The sequence below is a fragment of the Hyaena hyaena genome, unplaced genomic scaffold (assembly GCF_003009895.1).
Source record: "Hyaena hyaena isolate Hyena2069 unplaced genomic scaffold, ASM300989v1 scaffold_6, whole genome shotgun sequence".
In the NCBI taxonomy this organism is placed as follows: domain Eukaryota; kingdom Metazoa; phylum Chordata; class Mammalia; order Carnivora; family Hyaenidae; genus Hyaena; species Hyaena hyaena.
The window spans coordinates 8,757,140-8,779,403 of record NW_024080638.1 but is presented as its reverse complement, the minus strand read 5'-3'; the positions used below and the strand labels follow the sequence as shown (position 1 = coordinate 8,779,403).

Genomic DNA, 22,264 nt, shown 5'->3' with positions numbered 1-22,264 from the left:
AAACCTCTGTAGAGTAAGCATTCCAAATACTGCATCTAATTGACATAAATAGCTAACTCAGAATGAGCAAGTATAAGACTAGCACAGGTAATTGAAAAATGCCAATCTGTGAAATGATTGATTGAAAGCCAAATAGCTCTCAACTACTTTCTTGAACTACATTCGGGTGTATTTCCTAATTAAAGAGGAGTATGAATGACTTCATACCCTCTAGATATCATTCCCACATGCATCCGTAGCATATTTCAGCCAATATTATAACCACTTAAAGTTTATCCATATCTTCCTATCTATTCAATAATTTCTCAGGGCACCTGCATGGCTCAGTTGGTTAAGCATCCAACTCTTGATCTCAGCTCAGGTCATGATCTCACAGTTTGTGAGTTTGGGCTTCATATCAGGCTCTGTACTAACAGCACAGAGCCTGCTTGGGGTTCTCTCTCTCCCTCTCTGCCCCTCCTCCACCCTCTCTCTATATTATTAAAAAAATAATTTCTCAATGACCTTTGACAATAACCCTTTCCTCTGCTTATTTGATTGTCCTTACTAGTAAATAGTCATAGGACAGATGGATAAGACAATTTAGCAAGGTATGAGCTGCCTCACAATAGCATACTCTCATCCATAATCTGTTGGCATCTAATGCTTTTCACTCCCTAAGGCTCAGTTTAAATTCTATCCTTTCCAACTACCACTCTTTTGACAATTCTTTTTATTTTTTTCAAATTCCATAAACAGCTGTAGTCTCTATCACAATATCAGTAATTTGCATTCCTTCTTGCTTTGTTCCTTAAGTACTGAATGAGTGATTCCATTTATTTATAATCTATTGTTAACGCCTCTGAGGGTAGGCACTCAGTCTTAGGTTTCTTTCTACCTCCACAGAACTCTGATTATTATAGAAAACTCAGTGTATTAGTCTGCTCAGGCTATTATAACAACATACCACAGACTGTTATTTTGGCTTAAGCAACAAAAATTTATTTTTTTATATGTTTGAGAGGACGGATGTCCCAATTCAAGGTGCTGGAAAGTTCAGTTCTGGGGAAGCCTCTCCTCTTGGCTTGCAGATTGCTGCCTTCTCACTGTGTCCTCATGTGACCTTTCCTCTGTGCACAAGCAGAGAGAAAGAAAGAGAGAGAGGGAGACAGAGAGGGAGAGATCTGTCATCTGGTGTCTCTCCCTCTTCTATAAGGACAAGGGCACTAACAGGTTAGGGACCTACTCTGATGCCCTCATTTAAACCTAGCCAAAACATAGAAAGAGCCTAAGTGTCCATCAAAGGACGAATGGATCAAGAAGATGTGGTTTATCCATACGATGGAATACTGCATGGCAATGAGAAACAATGAAATCTGGCCATGTGTAGCAACATGGATGGACCTTGAGGGTGTTATGCTGAGCGAAATAAGTCAGGCAGAGAAGGACAGATACCATATGTTTGCATGTATAGGTGGATTAGGAGGAACTTAATGGAGGACCATGGGGGAGGAGAAGGGGAAAAATAGTTGGGGAGAGGGAGGGAGGCAACCCATGAAAGACTCTTGAATTCCAAGAACAAACTGAGGACTAATGGGGATGGTGTAGAGGGGAAGGGGGGTGATGGGCATGGAGGAGGGCACTTGTTGGGATGAGCATTGGGTGTTATATGGAAACCAACTTGACAATAAACTATTTAAGAAAAAATATATTAAAAATAATTTTTAAAAAACCTTCATTACCTCGCTAAAGCCTGTCACCAAATATAGTGTCACGGAGGTTAGAGCTTCAGTATATTAAATTGCCGGGGGGGAGAGGAGGCCAAGATTTAGTCTATAACACTCAGACTAGTACAAGTACTTATAGATTGGATAAGATATCAGAGCCTCGTGGACATTCTTTCTGAGCCGTCTCCTGTCTTCAGTCCTGGTTTGGACAACTGGTTTAGAAACATTGGGTCCGATTCTTCAAAGGAAACACTGACTTTTTAAGTTTTTAGAAATAAGTCAAGGAAAAGAGAAACTGAGGCTCAAAGAGGTAGTGTATAGTCTTCCTATAGCCACATAACTAGTAAGAAGCTAGGCTGGAATTAAAACTCACCTTGCCTTCAAGCATCCATTGTTTGAACCTCTGCCTCCCAGAGCAGAGAGAACCAGAGGGTGCTGCTAAATTCAGATTGGAGGGTCAATAATAAGAGACAGGGGTTAGTAAACATTTACTGGGACCATGGCCTTCCTATCACTACAAGGACGTACTCAGTGGGCTCATCTAGTAAATATGGAAGGGATTCATAAATCAGTGAAAGATTTCCACTTAATATTTTTACTGATATAATTATTTGAACCCTGACTTTAGCCAGTCACTGTATAAAACGTGAAATGGAACAAAGAAAAGTTACATGACTTACCCAGAAGCACAGAGGTAGAGCTGAGATCAAAACCCAGGTCTGTCTATAATATTTCAAAGTTTTGGCCTTTTCTCTATTCTCTGCTGTCCCCCTATATTTCTAGAAGTTGAAAAGTGAATGAATCATGTCTTCAAGATTGCAATATTCTTTTATCTTTTTATAAAAATATTTTTAATGTTTGTTTATTTTTGAGAGAGAGAGACAGAGTGCAAGCGGGAAGGGCAGAGAGAGAGGGAGACTCACAGAATTCGAAGCAGGCTCCAGGCTCTGAGCTGTGAGCACAGAGCCCAACGCAGGGCTCGAACCCACAAACCGTGAAATCATGACCCGAACCTAAGTCAGACACTTAACCGACTGAGCCATCCAGGCGCCCCTGCAATATTCTTTTAGAGACCAGTTTGTATCAGCACTACAGTGAATACTGAAGGGATATCGGGAGAACTTCAAACACAGGAGATAGAGAATCAAAATTCACTTGGAATGAAGATATTCAATAGATTCAATTATAATAGGCACTAACAAGCTTGTTGTTTCCCCTCATTTACTTGTAGAAGAGAATTCCTTCAAGAAGATCAGGAACAAACAGATCCAGATTCTACTCTGTGCTTCCACATCCCCACTTCTGCCTGAGAGTGAGACACCCTAGGATCCAAGAACGCAGAAACACCCAGCCAAACCCACCTCCACCATGGGGGCCGTGGTGATGCTGGCGGGTATCTTCTTAGCTTTGCTCACCCTCACCACCGAGGGCGGGGTCCTCAAGAAAGTCATCCGGCACAAGCGACAGAGTGGGGTGAACGTCACTCTGCCCGAGGAACACCAGCCGGTGGTGTTTAACCACGTCTACAACATCAAGCTGCCTGTAGGTTCCCAGTGCTCGGTGGATCTAGAATCAGCTAACGGGGAGAAAGACCTGGCCCCGCCGCCATTCGAGCCCAGCGAAAGCTTCCAGGAGCACACAGTAGACGGGGACAACCAGATCGTCTTCACACACCGCATCAACATCCCCCGGCGGGCCTGTGGCTGTGCCGCGGCTCCTGATGTCAAGGAGCTTCTGAGCAGACTGGAGGAGCTGGAGAATACGGTGTCTTCCCTGCGGGAGCTGTGCACCGCCGGAGCCGGCTGCTGCCTCCAGCCAGCCGAAGGTAGGCCCTACCCTCCCTGCCCAGGCCGGAGAGACGATGGGCGTGGCCAGATCCGTCACTGGTTTCCAAAGCAGGTTCCCTGGGGGACCTAGCCTCACAAAGGGTCCATTGGAAAGAGATTTTATGGTCAAATAAATGTGGAGAATGTAACTATCTCTCTTCTGCTCTTGGGGAGTCTTAATGATAAATGTTTCTCAGAGGAGTCTCTAGGCTTCTGAGAAGTCTTGCTTGGGAAAATCTTGTTTCATTTTAATGGCCAGTTTCTAAGACTTATTTGACCACAGGATCTACACATTCTCTAACCCAAAAGCTATGAGCATATTTATGAAATTTCTGTCCCAAGATCACTCCCTGAAAGGCGCTGATATGGCCCCCATCACCTTGTACAGGCATGGAGAGTAAGGTCCAGAAGGAGGATGGGATTCCTCAGGGCCCTGCCACCCGTGGCTGAGGTAGGACTTGAGCCACAGTATCCCACACCCTGGTGTTCTTACAAAGACACAGTGCTGCCTATGGTGGTACAAAGTCTGGGAATTGGAAAATAATCTTTCAGTTTAATGGCAACAACAATGACGATCACAATATGCATTGAGTCCCCTTTATGTATCAGGCATTGCAACTCATTATCTCATTGAACCCTCCCAACAACCCATTGAGGTGAGGTTTCATACTCCCATTCTACAGCTCTGACAACTAAGATTCAAAGAAGTTAACCAACTGGCACAAAAAGGGCACCAAGAGTAATAAGAGAGAGAAGCCTGAGTGTGCCTGTATGCTCCAGAACTCACACCACCCCCGTGATACCTAGTCTCCAGGGTATCCCCCTTTTCAGGAAACTTGCCACTTTGAAACTGTCTTCATCTCTACTCCCTAGAGCTGACAGAGCAATGGGACTTTTGGTAGCTTCAAATCAGAGCTGAACCTCTTTATTTCTGCCACTCAGAAGAAATTACCAGAAAGCACTTTTTTTTTATAGTTTATTGTCAAGTTGGTTTCATATAGCACCCAGTGCTCATCCCAACAAGTGCCCTCCTCCATGCCCATCACCCTCCTTCCCCTCACCCCCACTCCCCCCAGCCCTCAGTTTGTTCTACTTTGATAAGTTATTTCAAGAGTAGACCTAATTGAAGTGTCTGAATGGCTCAGTCAGTTAAGCATCTGACTCTTGATTTTGGCTCAGGTCTTGATCTCACAGTTCATGGGTTTGAACCCCATGTTGGGCTCTACACTGACAGCATGAATCCTGCTTGGGATTTTCTCTCTCTTTGCCCCTCTACCACTCATGATCATACTCTTTCTCTCTCTCTGTATCTCAAAATAAATGAATAAAACATTTTTAAAAAGTATAGGCCTAATCACCATAAGTGGAGGGCACTATAGGACATGCTCTAGGTTTCTAAGGCAAAAAAATTATTTCTTTATACACAAATTATTTTATATTCAATTTCTATCAACTCCCTGGCAAATGCAAATGTGAGTTACACAATAGGATTAATGCTAAAGACTGGGTTGAAATAATTATTTGGTCCAGTGCTGCCCACGAGAAATATAACATGAGCCAGATATGTATTCCTAACTCTTCCAGTCATCACACGAACGATATGAAAAAGGAACAGGTAAAAATAATTTTAATCAACTATTTTATTTAACTTGGTGTAACCAGATTATCCATTTTCAGCCTGGAATCAACACAAAAATTATTAATACCAAAAAAAGATATTTTATATTCCTTTCTTTAAGCTGTCTTTGAAATCCCATATATATTTAAGTTTTATGGCAAATCTCAACTCAGACTAGCCACCATTCAGTTGTTTAATACCCACACGTGTTTGGTGGCTACCATATATGAACACATATATTTAATTCCCACTTTTCAAACCATTTTATTAATTGCCTTGCTCCCTGCTGTTGGAAAGGAGATACAACGTAGCAATAAACTGTATTTGGGTGCAGAGAAAGGGGAGTGAGTTTGTTTCTTCTCTTTGGCTCCATGGAGACCTCACCAGCCACTCCTACCAGCTGAGCCAGGACATTATGTAGACTTCAAAGAGCTGGAGTCATGTCAGCCCTGACCGTGTATTCCTGAGATCCACTCACCACTGCAGGCTTTAGGATGGAGAGGGCAAAAGACAGAGGCACAAGAATGTTCTGGGGGCAGAGTCTGTCCATTCTATTGACAGAATTAAAAAGCCACTCCTGAGCCACCTCATTTCAGTTATGCAAAATTAGAACGTAAACCCACATACAAAATCACGAGAACAACAGTAGGTTTGTAATGGCCTCCCTTAATGCCGGTAAACCCCAGGGAAGTGGGTTATTATCCCGCTTGACCAATGAAGAAAGTAATCTTCAGATCATCTGACTCTCCTTCCAAATGCGGCACAGCAATTGAGCCAGAAGCAGAATTGAGTTCAGTTCAACAAATATTTCTTGTGTGAAACAATTATTCCCTTATGTGCCTGACCTTGGCTAGGTGCGGGAAAATACCATAGCCCAGCATAACTCATTCCACAAGGCACTGGTTTGTACTCACTGGGATGATGGGAATACTTAAAAATTCGATACAAACTATAGACCCTCTCCCTGGGAGGGCGGAAACACAAACACACACATACACACATACACACAGCTACACACAGTAACACAATCTTGCATATGAGTCTACAATTTCAGGGAGTACAGGTTAAGAATTTGTACCTACTCTAACTGGATGTCAGTCCCCTCCGATTTCACACACTAAGCAACTAGATTTCAAGCCAGATGGAGCTGAGAGTGCCAACCCTCTTCTGGCTGAATTTGAGGCTGGGTTTGGGCAGGTGGCGCCCGGGACACCAGCCCGTTACGCTCAGCGGCCTGCCTCTTCTCTTTTGCTGTAGGCCGCCTGGACACCAGGCCCTTCTGCAGTGGCCACGGGAACTTCAGCACCGAAGGATGCGGCTGTGTTTGCGAGCCCGGCTGGAAAGGCCCCAACTGCTCTGAGCCTGAATGTCCAGGCAACTGTCACCTGCGGGGCCAGTGCCTTGACGGGCAGTGCGTCTGCGAGGAGGGCTTCACGGGAGAGGACTGCAGCCAGCTGGCCTGTCCCAGTGACTGCAACGACCAGGGGAAGTGCGTCAGCGGCGTGTGTGTGTGCTTCGAAGGCTACACGGGGGCCGACTGCAGCCAGGAGGTGTGCCCGGTGCCGTGCAGCGAGGAGCACGGCCGGTGCGTGGACGGCCGGTGCGTGTGCCACGACGGCTTTGCGGGCGACGACTGCAACGAGCCGCTGTGCCTCAACAACTGCTACAACCGCGGCCGGTGCGTGGAGAACGAGTGCGTCTGCGACGAGGGCTTCACGGGCGAGGACTGCGGCGAGCTCATCTGCCCCAACGACTGCTTCGACAGGGGCCGCTGTGTCAACGGCACCTGCTACTGTGAGCAGGGCTTCTCGGGCGAGGACTGCGGCCAGCTCAGCTGCCCCAACGCCTGCACCGGCCGGGGCCGCTGCGAGCAGGGCCAGTGCGTGTGCGAGCCGGGCTTCGCCGGGGCCGACTGCAGCGAGAAGAGGTGTCCCGCCGACTGTCACCACCGCGGCCGCTGCGTCGACGGGCGGTGTGAGTGTGATGACGGCTACACGGGCGCCGACTGCGGCGAGCTCAGGTGTCCCAACGGCTGCAGCGGCCACGGCCGCTGCGTCAACGGGCAGTGCGTGTGCGACGAGGGCCACACGGGGGAGGACTGCGGCCAGCGGCGGTGCCCCAACGACTGTCACAGCCGGGGCCGCTGCGTGCAGGGCGAGTGTGTGTGTGAGCACGGCTTCCAGGGCTCCGACTGCAGTGAGATGAGCTGTCCCAACGACTGCCACCGGCACGGCCGCTGCGTGAACGGCATGTGCGTCTGTGACGACGGCTACACGGGCGAAGACTGCCGCGACCTGCGCTGCCCCAGGGACTGCAGCCACCGGGGCCGCTGCGTGGACGGACGGTGCGAGTGCGAGCACGGCTTCACGGGCCCCGACTGCGCGGAGCTCGCGTGCCCGGGCAACTGCCACGGCCAAGGCCGCTGCGTCAACGGGCAGTGCGTGTGCCACGAAGGCTTCATGGGCACGGCCTGCAAGGAGCGGAGGTGTCCCGAAGACTGTCATGGCCGGGGCCGCTGCGAGGACGGGCAGTGCGTGTGCCAGGAGGGCTTCGAGGGCCCGGACTGCGGGCAGCGCTCCTGCCCCAACGACTGCAGCGGCTGGGGGCAGTGCGTGGAGGGCCGCTGCATCTGCAGCGACGGCCATGCCGGGGAGGACTGCTCCGAGGGTGAGTCCGGGTCTGAACCGGCGTGGCGTCGAGGGTGCGGCTGCAGCGCGTTGGAGAGCTACCTGTTGTATTACGCATGCGCGCGTGCACAGCCACACGCATGCGCACAGCCACACGCTTGCGCACAGGCACATGCATGCGCACAGGCACACGCATGCGCACGCGCACACACAGCTTTGCAGAGGCTCTGATGATTCATCTGTCACGGGGCTACCTATTTGAAGGCTCAGAGGCTCAGGGAGGTCGTAGAATTGTCCTAAGGACACCTTCTTCATACACGGTAGAGGTGTTGGGTTTACCTAACTCATCTACCCCAAGTTTAACACCCAGTGCCCATGGTGAGATAGACAAAATGATTTTAACAGCCCTTTTGCTAAATATGAGCCTTCTCTCCTACTGCCCCACTGACGCCTAACCAGAAATAAACTAAATCCCTCTATTTGTTTGGAAGCAAAAATTCAGCTCAATTGAATGGACAGTGAGATTACATAAAACTGTTTTAAATGCACCCTCAGCTAGAGAGTAAGTGCTAATCACTTTTGAGGCAGACCCATCTCTTAAATCATTATTCCATAACAATCTTTGATCCTAAGGATTATGAGCTCCTTAAAGGAACACTGTCCTGACAGCACAAGGCAAAGTATACAGTAAGTGCTCAAGAAACTATGAGTGAAAATACGACAAAGAATGATAATGCTCATATTCAATGAGGGGGCTCTTTGTACCCCTCTCCTGCACCCATTCTGTACCTGTCATAATAGAAATTTTCTGCTCTGATTAAAGGTATTGTTGATATTAATAAATAAATATGTTTAATGTGCCCAAGGCAGGGAACCCTGGTTGAAAAGTACAGCAGGCTGGCAAAGACGAGGTGTTAGTCTCAAGTCTGGTGAGATAAGCAAATTTGGGCAAGTCCCTCTGCCTCACTCACATCTAGAAAATGAAAGAATTGGACCAAATGAGCCCCAGATCCCCTTCCAGCGCTAACAGCATATGACCTCAAGTTCAGAGCAGGGAGCCAAGCTCAGGCTGCACGTCTCCATGCAGCTGGCCTGAATCTGAACTAACATCCAGAGAACAGAGAATTCAGAGGGGCCAGGTCACAGAGAAACCAGAAGGCCACGTTGCAGGCCCAGAATTTTAGCCTGAAGGCCTACAAAGGTTTTAAAGTTGGTTCACAGCAGGGAGTCCTAGAGGATCTTTTTCTGTTTAGAAAGCAGAAGCTGGATTTCAGGCCTCTGTGATTGGCCGTGGGATTCCAGGGAAACAAACCTAGAGAGAATTTACAGAGCACCTCACTGACAAAACCCCACCAAGCTGTCTTTTCTTATTCCTGCCAGTGCCCCCTCCCAAAGACCTGGTTGTGACAGAAGTGACAGAGGAGACCGTGAACCTGGCTTGGGACAATGAGATGCGGGTCACCGAGTACCTCGTCGTGTACACACCCACCCACGAGGATGGCCTGGAAATGCAGTTCCGAGTGCCCGGGGACCAGACGTCCACCACCATTCGGGAGTTGGAGCCTGGCGTGGAGTACTTTATCCGTGTGTTCGCCATCCTGGAAAACAAGAAGAGCATTCCCGTCAGCGCCAGGGTGGCCACTTGTGAGTGAGCAGAGCCCACCCCACCTGCGACAGCCTCTGCTACTGTCTGCTCGCCCAGCGCCTAAGCACCACACCCATGAGTTCCGGCTCTGCCTTTGTGCTCATAGCTGTAGAGCTGGCCTGTCAGAGTTACACCAGTTAAGACCCTGGGATCCAGTTAGGCCCACTGAATATTTTTTAAAGAAACCCTTCATATACTAAATCACTTCACTCACAATAATTCTATAAGATGGGGGCAACTATTAATCCATTTTACAGATGAGGAAACTGAGACTGAATGGCTAAGCGTCTCATCCCAAATCAGACAGTTCCTCAGTGGTAGGGATTTAAACCCTGAGGTCTGGTTGGAGGTTAATACTCTTAACCATTCTATTCTACTACAACCCTTCTATGGAGCTCACTCTTCTTATGTGTTTTTTTTTTTTTTTAATTTTTGTAGTTTATTTTTGAGACAGAGAGAGACAGAGCATGAGTGGGGGAGGGGCAGAGAGAGAGAGGGAGACACAGAATCCTAAACAGGCTCCAGGCTCTGAGTTGTCAGCACAGAGCCCGATGCGGAGCTGGAACCCACAAACCATGAGATCTGACCTAAGCCAAAGTTGGACGCCCAACCGACTGAGCCACCCAGGTGCCCCTCTCCTTATATGTTTTTAAAAAGTGGAAACTTTACAGTTCAGGTTATTTTTTTAATAATCCAATATCAGTATAATTACCTTCATACCTTAAAAGCAAGTTGTGGCTAGAAATTGGTCCTTTTCTTCACTCAGTAATAATAACATTGGCTGCCACATATTAAACATGTGCCCTGTGCCAGGAGCCATGCCCAGCAGTCCACGTGATGCAGTATATCACTCAGTCCTCACTTAGTTCTCCGAAAGGAACAGGCCTACTTACCTCCCCTTTTGAGTAGAGAAGCTGGGGCATGAGGCTCATCATGCAACTTGCTCACACACACAAAACTTGTAATAGTGAGGCTTGGGTTTGAGCCCTTGTTTGTCTGATTCTAAACCCTGGTACAAAAGAGCTTTACCCATATGAAATTGCCAAGGTTTAATCATACGGTGGGTCCCAACGTTAATTTTCATGCCACCTCCTCAGTAGACAGCATCCCTGAAGCAGTTAGAGGTAGACTCCAGCCCTAAAGGGGTGGGACATCGGCCAGCGGGGTGCAGGGGAATCATGCAGCATCACTCCACACATACACACACATGCAGCCCTCCTTCTTCTGCTCTTCCTGACAGACTTGCCTGCACCTGAAGGCCTAAAGTTCAAGTCCATCAAGGAGACATCTGTGGAGGTGGAGTGGGATCCTCTGGACATTGCTTTTGAGACATGGGAGATCATCTTCCGGAATATGGTAAGGCACCCAGAGCAGTGGGCATATTTGACCTCAGGGATCTGAAAGATGGTCTGAGGGCTCTACAGACTTTTATATCAACTTTATTCTCTTAGCTGCTGGTGAGGGGCAAGGCTGTGCTTAGCCCCTGCATGTTTGTATGTATATTTTAAGTTATTTTAACAAGTCAGTAAGCTGACTTATTAAAATAGGGCTGTGAGCTCGGAGAGGTGCTAAGCCATCTTTAGGTTCCCTTTGCTCCTCATGGTCTGGAAAATCTCAGAGGCAAAGAAGAGAAGAAATGGCTGTCTCCAAATGCCCTCAGGCATATCTGAGGTTGAGTATCCCTTCTCTCTGGGCCTAAAAGCACGTACGAGGCAGGGAAGTGAGTTCCTGAGTCCAAGCCCAGGCTCTGCCACTAACTAACCACATGACTATGGGATAGCCATCCAACTTCTGTGACGCTGGTTTCTTGATCTATCAAAGGAAGGATTGAGTTTGTGGCTCTAGAACTGCCCTGGCTCTCACATTTTATCACTCGACTTTGGTGTCAGTGGAGTGAGCAGATTGGTTTACAAGAGGGAGAAGCAAACTTAAGGAATGTCCTCATCACTTCTGTGTCCTCAGCACCCGCCAAGCTGGTCTAATGCATAGTGAGTGCTTAGTGAGGGAACGGATGCAGAGGAGCAGATCACAAAAAAGAAGAGGCTGGTGCTTCTTTTAGTTCTTTTTTTTTTTTTTAATGTTTATTTATTTTTTAGAGAAACAGAGTGCAAGCAAGGGAGGGGCAAGAGATAGAGGGAGTCACAGAATCCAAAGCAGGCTCCAGGCTCTGAGCTGAGCTGTCAGCCCAGAGCCCAACACGGGTTTCAAACACAGGAACAGTGAGATCGTGACCTGAGCCAAAGTCAGACACTTTAACCCACTGAGCCACCCAGGCACCCCCCTCCTTTAGTTCTTACCAAGGTGCTCCTTTCTTTCAGAATAAAGAAGATGAGGGAGAGATCACCAAAAGCCTGAGGAGACCAGAGACCACATACCAGCAAACTGGCCTTGCTCCTGGGCAAGAGTATGAGATCTCTCTGCACATCGTGAAAAACAATACCCGGGGCCCAGGCCTGAAGAGGGTAACCACTACCCGTGAGTATCACCTTTATAGCACTGACACCTTGGCAAGGCTGACTGTACCCTGTAGCGCCTCTGGCTGATAACATTTCCCCTTACACAGCATCTGCATTAACTAGATTTTGCTACATAAAGAACAGACCCCAAACTTGGTGTTGTGGAACAATGATTCTGCACCAATCATTCACCAGTGATTCTGGGTGATTTGGGGTTGGGCTCAGGTGAGCAATTCTGTTCTTGAGTGGGCACAGTTACGCATCTGTGCGGGCTGGGGGCTGGTTGGCCTATGTTGGTCTTAGCCAGGGTGATGCCTTTCTGCTTCACTTGGTCTCTAGCCTCAGTCTGCTAACCTGGGCCTGCTCCCCTGGCAGCCGGGCTGGCTCAAGAGTGGCTCTATATCACTCTGCCCAAGCAAATCTCGAGGCCAGTCCAGATTTAAAGAGTGGGGAAACAAATCTATCTCTTGATGAGATGAGGCTCAAAGTGACATTTCAAAGGGGGCACAGGTCCAAGATAGACAAGACCATTGCAGATGATCTACCATGTCATCTCATCTGTATACCAGTCTTGTAAGAGATGTGGGTCAAATATTATTGTGACTAGTAGAAACTGAGGCTTAGTGAATCTAAATCAATTTGACAAACTCCACATGGTGAACAATATCAGCGTCACAACCCTAAGGAAGGTCCAGTTTTGTAATCTTAGTCCCCTTACCACTAGCATGGACTAGGCTCTGGTTAATATAGAATGCTGATCCCATATCTCCAACAGGAATAGAAATTAAATGTCACTCAGTAATAAACATGTCAGAGCTTCTTGGGGATTGAATAGAATTTGGCACTGGTAGATCCTCTGGTGAGCAGGAAATAAATCTGAATCTGGAGTTGTTCTACCGAGGAGCAAATTTTTTAAACATCAATAAATAAACAAATAAAATTATTTTGCTTTGCCATTTGAGAAAACCTCTTGATCTTCTTCAAGATAGCATATGTGCCAACTGTTTCAGGAATTGATTCTTTTTGGCAGGAGATTGTTGGAAAAGTTAAATCTGTTGACTAATGACAAGAAAAAACATCTTGCATTTAAATATTTGCACATTCTGCCTAGCTCCGAGCCAACTCCTAGATTGTCTCCTCTGTAAGCAAGTGTTTTCCATCATTCTGACACCATCCCTCTGTGGTAGGTAGAAAGCAGGTATCAACAGGAAAAAATCATTAGATCACCACAAAGGCATAGAAGAGATCAAACAAATGCTCACTTGCTATAGAGAAGGCACACAGAAACTACAGAAAAGAAAAATTTCTTTTATCTGCCCCTTTCTTTTTAATTTAATTCTGCAGATTGGCTTCTTTATTCTTCTAAGCAGGGCAAACATCCCAATGCCTGAAGTTCCTTAATCACATAAATATCAACATTGAGAGGCCAACGTTTATGTGTTCATTTTGCTAATACCCAAACTTTATCCAGGCTTAAAGGACATTAAAGTTTGGGTGACAAAACATTTTTGGCTCCTTCCCTCTGATATCTGTATAAGGCTGTATGACAACCATTTCTGGCATCTGGATGCTTTTGAGAGGCGTTCGCATTTAAAGGAGAAAGAGCACGGGCTTTGGACCCACACACACCCAAGTGTGAATTCCAGCTTCACAGCTCACCTTCACCTTGTGCAAATCTGCTTCTTTAATGACCCTACCATTGGGAAAATGGGTTCCCAGTGTCCTTACAGCATTGTCACGAAAGTGAAGATGTACATGATAAAGCACTCTCCTTGCCGTGTTTAAGTGCTAGTGTCTTCTGTTCACAGGACCCAGATCTGGGGGTCGATCAGTGAGCTTGACTCAATCCCACCTTTATGAAAGGGCTGCTACGGACGGTAGCAGTTGTGGTGTGGGTGATTGCTGCCACCTGTAGCAACACAGGACAGGTAGCTTCAGGGTTCAATTGTAGCTTCATTATGGTACGTTCTATGGGTTCATCACCCAGAAACTGAGACTGATAGACCAATACTTCAAATTCAAGTAATGGACTCTGCAGTTTTCTCACAATCAGCTATGACTTACTCCTCCTTCTCATTCCTATATAAAACTAATGTTCCTTTCATTCAGTACTGTTTCCTCAACCAATGCTGAAAACACAAACTTAGCTGTTTTTAAATTGAAGAAATAAACACTAACTAAATGCCCCAATATCTTAATTTTAGGCATTTACCGAAGGCCCAGTCTGTCTTACTGTTTGCATTAAAATGGTTTACATAATGAGAAAAAGAAAAGAATGAAGACATAAATGACAAAGCCTGCCGCTATGCTGGGGATTAAAAGGGTTCAAAGTCTCACTCTCTAAATGAATGAATTTAGATCCTATCTAAATTGAATAACACAGTTTGAATAAACTGTAGAGAAATGTGTTACAGAACAATGAAAAAAGTGCATTAGGAGACTCCAATTTTTAATTGCAGTAAGAGTGCTTAGAATGAGGTCTACCCTCTTCATGAGTTGTACTTCATAAGTATATGTACTTCATGTACTTTGTAAGTCAAGTGTACAATACAGTATTGTCACCTAGAGGCACTGTGTTGTCCAGCACATCTCTTGGACTTACTCATCTTGTATTACTCAAACTTTATACTCGTTGGGAAGGGTATATGTGCTTACTTGATTACAGCAGGGTCAAAGAGGGCTCTCGTTGGGAAGGGACATATAAGTGAGGTTTTGAAGGCTGATAGGAGATTTTTTAGAAGAGAAGGGCAATGTCAGGAAAAGATAGAAAGTAACAGCAAATGCAGAGGCCAGGAGGCGATGTCATGCCTGCTGCTGCCACAGAACAACACAACACACACAGCACAGCACGGCACAGAGTGGGTGGGGTGGGAGGAGGGCTGGGACAGAGGCACAAAGATGGCAAGGCTTGGGATGGCTGTGACTTTCTGCCTGAAGTTTTTCATCACAAGTGACACTCCATACCTGGCCAATCTAGGAGTGGCCTCACTTTTCGGCTCCATAACTCTAATGGAGAAGCTATCAACCAACCAGGCAGTTTTGCCTAATTAAAAAGCCAGAGAAACTAAATCAATGTCTTTTTTTTTTTTTTTTCTAATGAAATAGGCCCCAAGCATCTTTCTTCAACTTATGAGAACCGTATGATGATAATAACAGGGCAACGACCATTTATCACATAACTGCCATGTTCCAGGCTCTATGCTAGATGCTTTGCAAGCATTATCTCCTTTAATGTGGGGGGTGGGGGGACCCAATAAACGCTTCAAGGTAGCTAGCATCATCCCTATTTATGGCTTGTCAAATAGGAAATCAAGACTCAGAAACACAAAAAAGGTCAGATGGTCAGTATACACCTAACCGTTCAGGAATGGATCTGGATGCCTCCAAGCCCCTCTCTGCTCAGCCCCTAGCCCTGGCCCTAGTCTCTGAAACTGCTCCATCATCTGCTGTCACAGGTTTGGATGCCCCCAGCCAGATCGAGGTGAAAGATGTCACAGACACCACTGCTCTGATCACTTGGTTCAAGCCCCTGGCCGAGATTGACGGCATCGAGCTCTCCTATGGAATCAAAGATGTGCCGGGCGACCGCACCACCATTGACCTCACACACGATGAGAACCAATATTCCATCGGGAATCTGAAACCAGACACGGAGTATGAGGTGTCCCTCATCTCCCGCAGGGGTGACATGTCCAGCAACCCTGCCAAAGAGACCTTCACAACAGGTAACGGGCCCTCACCTGTGAACAACCAGGAAGGGATTGTGACTCCATGCTAGGGTGGCTTCCAGGCTCCTTTTACAGTAGGACAATGGAAAGGGAAATTTGATTCCTTTAAGTGTTTATTCTAAAATATTATAGAGAGTAATTTTTTTAAAGAAAAAAACTACCTAAATAACCTCCCTCCACCCAAAAAATAAAAAGAAAGAAAGAAAGCATACGTAGAAGATGCTGCTTGTCTGACAATCTCAGAAAAAGAAGGTGTGGTTCAAATAAAATTCAAGTAAACATTTTCATAATAAAGTACAGTTTATGGAAAGCATGAAAAACAAAGAGGCCTGTAACCTCTTAGCCTATGGCAGTCTTTTAAAAGCCCCAAGGTGTCAATCGATCATTGATTCAATAAATACTGTTTTCGGACCACAGTAAGCTCTGTATGAGTTACTAGAAATACAGAGATGGGCACAACACACCAGTTCTTACACTCACAGATCTTATTTGTAAGTTTCCATTTTGTTTTGTTTTTCAAAGCACAAAATCTGAGGAACACATGCCTGACTAGAGTCTCACATGCATCAATAAAGGGGAAAGGTGCCCAATATGCAGTATTTGTTTAGACCTGTGCATCAGCAATAGAGGTGGGTGTGGGGCAGATATTGTTGTTTTTTTCTCCAAGGACAGGTGCCTTTCAAGTCTCAGCCTGAATCATCAGACACCCACTCTCCTGGTGCCTGGTGTTTGCAACATAAATGTCCCTTCCTCCTCCAAACAGGCCTGGATGCTCCCAGGAATCTCCGTCGCGTCTCCCAGACGGACAACAGCATCACCCTGGAATGGAGGAACGGCAAGGCAGCTGTTGACAGTTACAGAATTAAGTATGCACCCATCTCTGGAGGTGACCATGCCGAGGTCGAAGTGCCAAGGAGCCCGCAAACCACAACCAAAACCACGCTCACGGGTGAGCCGCGCATCCCAGACCCAGCAGGCCCACGGGGCACATGTCCCCAGTTTGCAGCCTTCCCTCCTCGTGGAGAAAACAGTGTGGTTCCCAGCTACCCCTCTCACTCAGAATTCAGTGAGGAAGTCTGTAGAACATACCAGACACTGCCAGACAATGAGAAATCACAGCCTCCAGCAACAGGCAGCTCGGAGTCATTTTTACGATCCTCTGAAATTCTTTCCAGTTTGGGGCTAAGTATCGACCTGCACGTTCTCTCTTAGGTCTGAGGCCGGGAACTGAATATGGGATTGGAGTGTCTGCTGTGAAGGGCGACAAGGAGAGCGACCCGGCCACCATCAATGTGGCCACAGGTGAGATGCCCCTAGATCCCCACCACCGCTGGGCTGGTGCAGACAGACACGCTGGGGCCCAGGAGACAGAAAACCTACTTTGAAAAAAACAGTAGACGTGCAGAGGAGAAAGAGGCCCCTAGGATCATCTAGCCCAGATGTGTAATTCCAAAGTAACATAAGGGCACCACATCTAAATGATACTGAGGGGAAACAAGAAATTTTTAGGAGAAATTGGAACCAGATTTTATAAGAAGCCTGCAAACTTTTTTAAGTTGGTAATCAGTTCCTTTTTTTTTTTTTTTTTTCTTTTTTGGTAAACCATGGACGAATCCAAACACATCTGGGGGGTTTTCTCTTAGGAGACACCTGAGTTTTATTATATACCCTCGTCTGACAGATGATAAGTGGCAGGAACATGGTTTCAGACAGAATTTGCTCTTATCCATTCCGTCCTGAAGCTCCAGCCTCTGGACGAGGGTGGTGAGGAGCGGTATGATATGAACCCATTGGTTCCTGTCCCAAGTTTCTCCCGACCCTGGAAAATTTGTCTAAGAAAGAAAGAGAGAGAGAGTAAGAGAGAAAGAAAGAGAGAGAGAGAGAGAGAGAGAGAGAGAAAGGGAGGGAGGGAGGGAGAGAGAGAGAGAGAGAGNGAGAAAGAAAGAAAGAAAGAAAGAAAGAAAGAAAGAAAGAAAGAAAGAAAGAAAGAAAGAAAAAGAAAGAAAAAAGAAAACTCTTCCCTCTACTTCTCCACCAGCCTCCTCCTTCCTTCCCCCAGGCGCCGTGAAGAAAAAGGGTCTGGTGCACATAGAGAACATAGATGGTGCCTCAAGGAGCTTCCTCCTTATGCAGGACCCAGTGCTAAGCACTTGCACACATGCTCTTTTTTATCTGTTTTATTTCGAGGTAATTGTCAATTCATGATCCCCAGTGGTTAACAGCTGGGACATCCTAGAACAGTATCACAACCAGGAAACTGACATTGATACAAGCTATCAACTTTATCAACGGCGCATTTCATCAGTTTTACATGCACTCACTTTTGTATGTGTGTGTAGTTAGTTCTACGTAATTTTATCAGCAGCTTTTTTAATCTGCTGTCTTTTAAGACACAAAATAGTTCCATCACTAGGATCGCTTCTGTCCCCTCTTTTATAGCCACAGGCACCCCTATTCTTTCCTTCATCTCTGTAGTGTTTTTTAAGAATGCTACATATCGCCCAGTAGGCAGCCTACTGAGACTGTTATTTAAAAGTTATTCCGGTTATTTAAAAGTCAGTTCTTTTTAGATGCTTTTAATTGAGTAGTACTTCAGGGTATGGATATACCACTATATTCTTTTTAATCTTCTAAAACTCCAACGAGGCAACACTCCATGGCAGTTTAGAGGTGAAAACCCAGGCTCAGATGGGAAAGTCGCCTGCAGCCAGCCAGCCCTGTGTGCAGAGCTGGGATTGGAGCCCAGAGCTGCCTTCCAGCCCCATAAGCAGCCCAGCCTCCCAGCCTGAGGCATGTTCATCTCTCTGTGCTTTCCTCGCAGACATGGATGCACCCAAGGACCTCCGGGTCTCTGAAACCACGGAGACCAACCTGACCCTGCTCTGGAGGAAGCCTTCGGCCAAGTTTGACCACTACCGCCTCAACTACAGCCTTCCCTCGGGGCAGCCTGTGCAGGTACAGCTTCCGAGAGACACCACATCCCACGTCCTGAGAGGCCTGGTACCGGGGCAGGAGTACACCATCCTCCTCACGGCGGAGAAGGGCAGGCACAAGAGCAAGCCCGCGCGGGTGAAGGCGTCCACAGGTGAGGTCAGCCTCTGAGCTCCTTCCAGAGCCTCTGGTGATCCTGAGGTTTGCAGACCCGCAAGTCGGGCTGTCTGGGTAAGGGAAGCCAAGTGAGAAAACACACAACTTTCTCTACTTGTGCATCCTCGATGTGACCCTGTGAAGGAGCAAGGAGCTCCTTCCTCCTTTCTTTTCTCTGTCAGCTGATTCAGCAAAGTCTTCCTGCTGGGAAATCACTAGTGCTTGTTAAATAGTTCTTCCCGGGAGAACTTAAAGCCTCAGGGTTTGTGTTTGTCTTAGTTCTTTTTTTTTTTTTTCCTAATTAATTTGGTGCGTTTTACAGACTCTTTAAATTGTTTCTGGTCTTTTTGTCTCCCTCCTCTTTAGCCTAATGATAACTTACTTTGCACTTTATTTTTTTTTTCAAGATGGTCCTGATGCTGGTAATAATTCTTTAGTTATTTCTCACTAAATTTTTTAAACTTATTTATCATTATTGTTTTTAGTAATCTCTACACCCAACGTGGGGCTCGAACTCATGAAGTCGATAGTCCCACGCTCCACTGACTGAGCCAGCCAGCCGCCCCTCCCACTAAATGTTTTCATTCCAGGTTTTTTGCTTTCCTCTAAGGTTACCTGGAAATTTGTGTGTGGTCCTGTGAGCCGCCTTTCACAGCGCCCTTCCCGTTTTCTCTTTTCTCCTAGTCTTTAAGAGGCGAACTTGGTTTGCTAAATCCTGACCTCCAGTGTCCCTTCTAGCCCAGTTGTGCTTTTCTTTCTACCTGCTGCCACATTTCCTCAGGGGCCAAGTTGAAAAACCAATCAGAGAAAAAAAAAAAACCATTCTTCCTATTTGAAAAATATGTGCCTGTAATTTTGGCCTCAAACGTTTCAAGAGGAATAGGCGGAAATGTTAATTCTACAGGGCTTGAAAGTAATATTTGTTAGTCTTGATTTAAATAGTATTTATCTAGAACCCACTGAATACTCAGTATTGTGCTGATATTGAGGGACAAATGGGTCACGTACTTACCATTGTTATTTTCACTTATGGGCTCCTGCTCACTGTCTGTGGGGAAGACTAGGTAGAATGTTAGATGGAACGCAGTCAAGGAAATGGGATGGATGGGAGAACCAGGGGTATTCAGAGAAAGTTTTAGGGCAGAAATATTACTCCAACTCAATCTCGAAAAGCAGAAAAGGGATTGTAATGATGGGCAAACTTGGAAATGCCTTGAAGAGTCTTTGTCATTTATGAATGAATAGCTTTACCTGCGTAAACAGAGAACTCAAACAGCAGTCCCTTAAGTGAAACAGAAATTGATTTCTTCTCTTACAAGATAAATCTGAGGCTAGGTGGTTCAGGTATGGCATAGCAGGTCTAAGTTATCAGGGACTTGGGTTTCTTCTCCATTTTTGTTCCACCCTTCTTAGTACTTGGCTCCATTACTAGAGTCACTTTCATGCCACATTATGGCTGCTGCAGTACAGCCTTCACATCTGTGTTCTGGACAGTATGAAGGAGGAAGAACGAAAACCAAAAGGGAGTGCCTCCTAGATGAAGCTTTCTGGAAACCTTACTGTTGACTTCTCTTATTTCATGGGCCACTCCTAGGTATAAGCAAGTCTAGAAGAGCTAGTCTTTTGTCTCAGCATGTTGTGGCCCACATAAAACTGTGGGAGAGAGAAAGGATATTTGGTAGACAAAGATCAGCCTCCTCATAGAGTCTAAAGTGAGCTCAGGTGGTCAATACTGTTGACTCTGTGCATGTACTACTTCCCACCCAGGTTTGTGATGATCATTAAGGATGCCTTGGGGAGACAGTTTAATCCTAGAGAAGGGAAGGGCAAAATAGAATCCAAAAGAAATAATTCTATGGTAGAGATTTGAATGTTTCAGATTTATAGACATGAACTTGTCATGAGGTGCCAAGAGACAGCAAGTGAATCAGAAAAACAGGAGAGAAGGCATTTCTTTCTCTCCTTTTTTCTTCTTCCTCTCTTTCTCCTCTTCTCTTCTTCTTCTTCTTCTTCTTCTTCTTCTTCTTCTTCTTCTTCTTCTTCTTCTTCTTCTTCTCTCTCTCCTTCCCCTCACTTTTTGCCTTTCCTTGGTTTGACAAATGCTGTATCAAAAAGCTTCCCATCTCCACTCAATTATTACCCCCTGGCTGGGGCTAGGTTATCTCCTGTCTCCAGTGGGGAAGCCCCAGGCCTCAGCAGCTCAGGAAGATGAAAGCTTTTACGTGAACCACAGGCTGGAATTACTTTGTCTCTGACTAAGAGCCCAGTTTTGGCATTCCAAAGGCCCATTGGTTTCATTTCCCCAGCCATGCATCCTTAACAGAGTTTCCAAAAAATCATGTTGTCTATTTAAAGACGTCCTTCATTTTAGGAAAAGTGGGCAAAGTTCCTTTTATTGGCTCTTCCTCCACAATCTCCAGAATATTGTTCCCTATAGCTTTCTCTAAAGAACAGTTTTATTTTGTTAAAAGTGAGGTGGGTCTTTCTTTCCATCTCTTGAAGTCTATCTTTCAAGTCTCCTACATTTACTCAATCAATAAGGTACTGCCACTGAGCTCCATGAGTTATGTTCTGTGGTCACTGGATCAGTTAGGATATATGTGTGCTTCCAAGGAACTTGCTGATAAACAGATTGATAGACAACGACACGACACCCCACTTGCTAGTGTTGGGGGTAAGGAGGTTGTAGCAGAAGCACACAGTGACTCCTGGGCATCAGGAAAGGCTTAACATGGGGAGAAGCTTTTGCACAGACCCATAAAGGCCAACAGGACTGGGCTGTGGAGTACGTGTAAGTCCGAGTATAGGCCCTTGGCCTTGTCCATATGGGAAGAAAATATATATGGAAAGAAAAAAGAAACAGATAAAGCGGGTGCATTTGGGCAAGTGTTCCATGTGGCTGTGAGTCTCAAAATGTCAAAAGGGCTTCAGGCTCAAATCTCAGAAGAAAGGAACTCCCAGTTCTGCATCATAGACTTCTGAAGAGTGGAAGTCTGAAGTGCCATTCATTACCTGTGCATTTTACGGGGACATGGAATTGGCTGCCCCTAAAGCACTTTCTCCCAGGGAATTCCGGAGCTCTAGTCATGGAATTGATGCAGCACCAAATTAAAAGTGTGCAAAAGCTCGCGGCCGGTCCAAGGACCCAACCACAGCCCACAGGGCCCTACAGAATCTGGCCCTTCCAGTCTCTCCAACCTCATTCCCACCATTTCTCCCTTATTTATTTCACCATGGTCACCCTGGCCTTCCCTCTGTTCTTTGAGTATCCCAAGTCTGCTCCTACCTTAGGGCATTTGCACAGGCTATTTCTGTTGCCTGAATGCCATTCCTCTCCCTGTTATTCATGGGCATCTCCCTCATTTTATTCAGCCCAAGTGTCATCTCAGTAGACTTCTCTGAAATCATGTTCACATCCTGATTTGCCCCTTCATGCTGCCCAGGATTCCTCATGGCACTTGCCTGGCCTGATATTATTCACTAGTTCATTTATTTGCCTATGACCTGCCTCCTACTACCTACCAGAATGTAAAGACTCTGTTTCCTTTTATCCGGTGCTACGTCCTCAGTG

The 22,264-nt window shown here is 46.2% G+C and overlaps 1 protein-coding gene and 1 long non-coding RNA gene across 5 annotated transcripts in view; one reads left to right on the top strand and one right to left on the bottom strand.

Annotated features, from left to right (window-relative positions):
- The window catches only part of TNC (tenascin C), a 95,550-nt gene that overhangs the window by 25,805 nt on the left and 47,481 nt on the right, over positions 1 to 22,264 (top strand). For 2 of the 4 annotated variants that reach the window (XM_039240080.1, XM_039240065.1), the window contains exons 2-10: positions 2,938 to 3,531; positions 6,408 to 7,817; positions 9,158 to 9,421; positions 10,663 to 10,778; positions 11,741 to 11,897; positions 15,334 to 15,603; positions 16,370 to 16,555; positions 16,819 to 16,908; positions 18,428 to 18,691. In XM_039240080.1, coding sequence (XP_039096011.1) covers positions 3,075 to 3,531; positions 6,408 to 7,817; positions 9,158 to 9,421; positions 10,663 to 10,778; positions 11,741 to 11,897; positions 15,334 to 15,603; positions 16,370 to 16,555; positions 16,819 to 16,908; positions 18,428 to 18,691 — 3,214 coding nt within the window. In that variant the 5' untranslated portion in view covers positions 2,938 to 3,074. Of the gene's footprint in view, positions 1 to 2,729; positions 3,532 to 6,407; positions 7,818 to 9,157; positions 9,422 to 10,662; positions 10,779 to 11,740; positions 11,898 to 15,333; positions 15,604 to 16,369; positions 16,556 to 16,818; positions 16,909 to 18,427; positions 18,692 to 22,264 lie in introns of those variants that run through there. The other 2 variants (XM_039240074.1, XM_039240084.1) reach the window with 2 other exon arrangements.
- On the bottom strand, positions 1,003 to 3,128 carry LOC120236978. Its single transcript, XR_005529824.1, has 4 exons — positions 3,068 to 3,128; positions 2,387 to 2,485; positions 2,080 to 2,144; positions 1,003 to 1,109 (listed from the first exon to the last, which is right to left on the bottom strand). It is a non-coding gene; the product is annotated as an uncharacterized LOC120236978 (long non-coding RNA).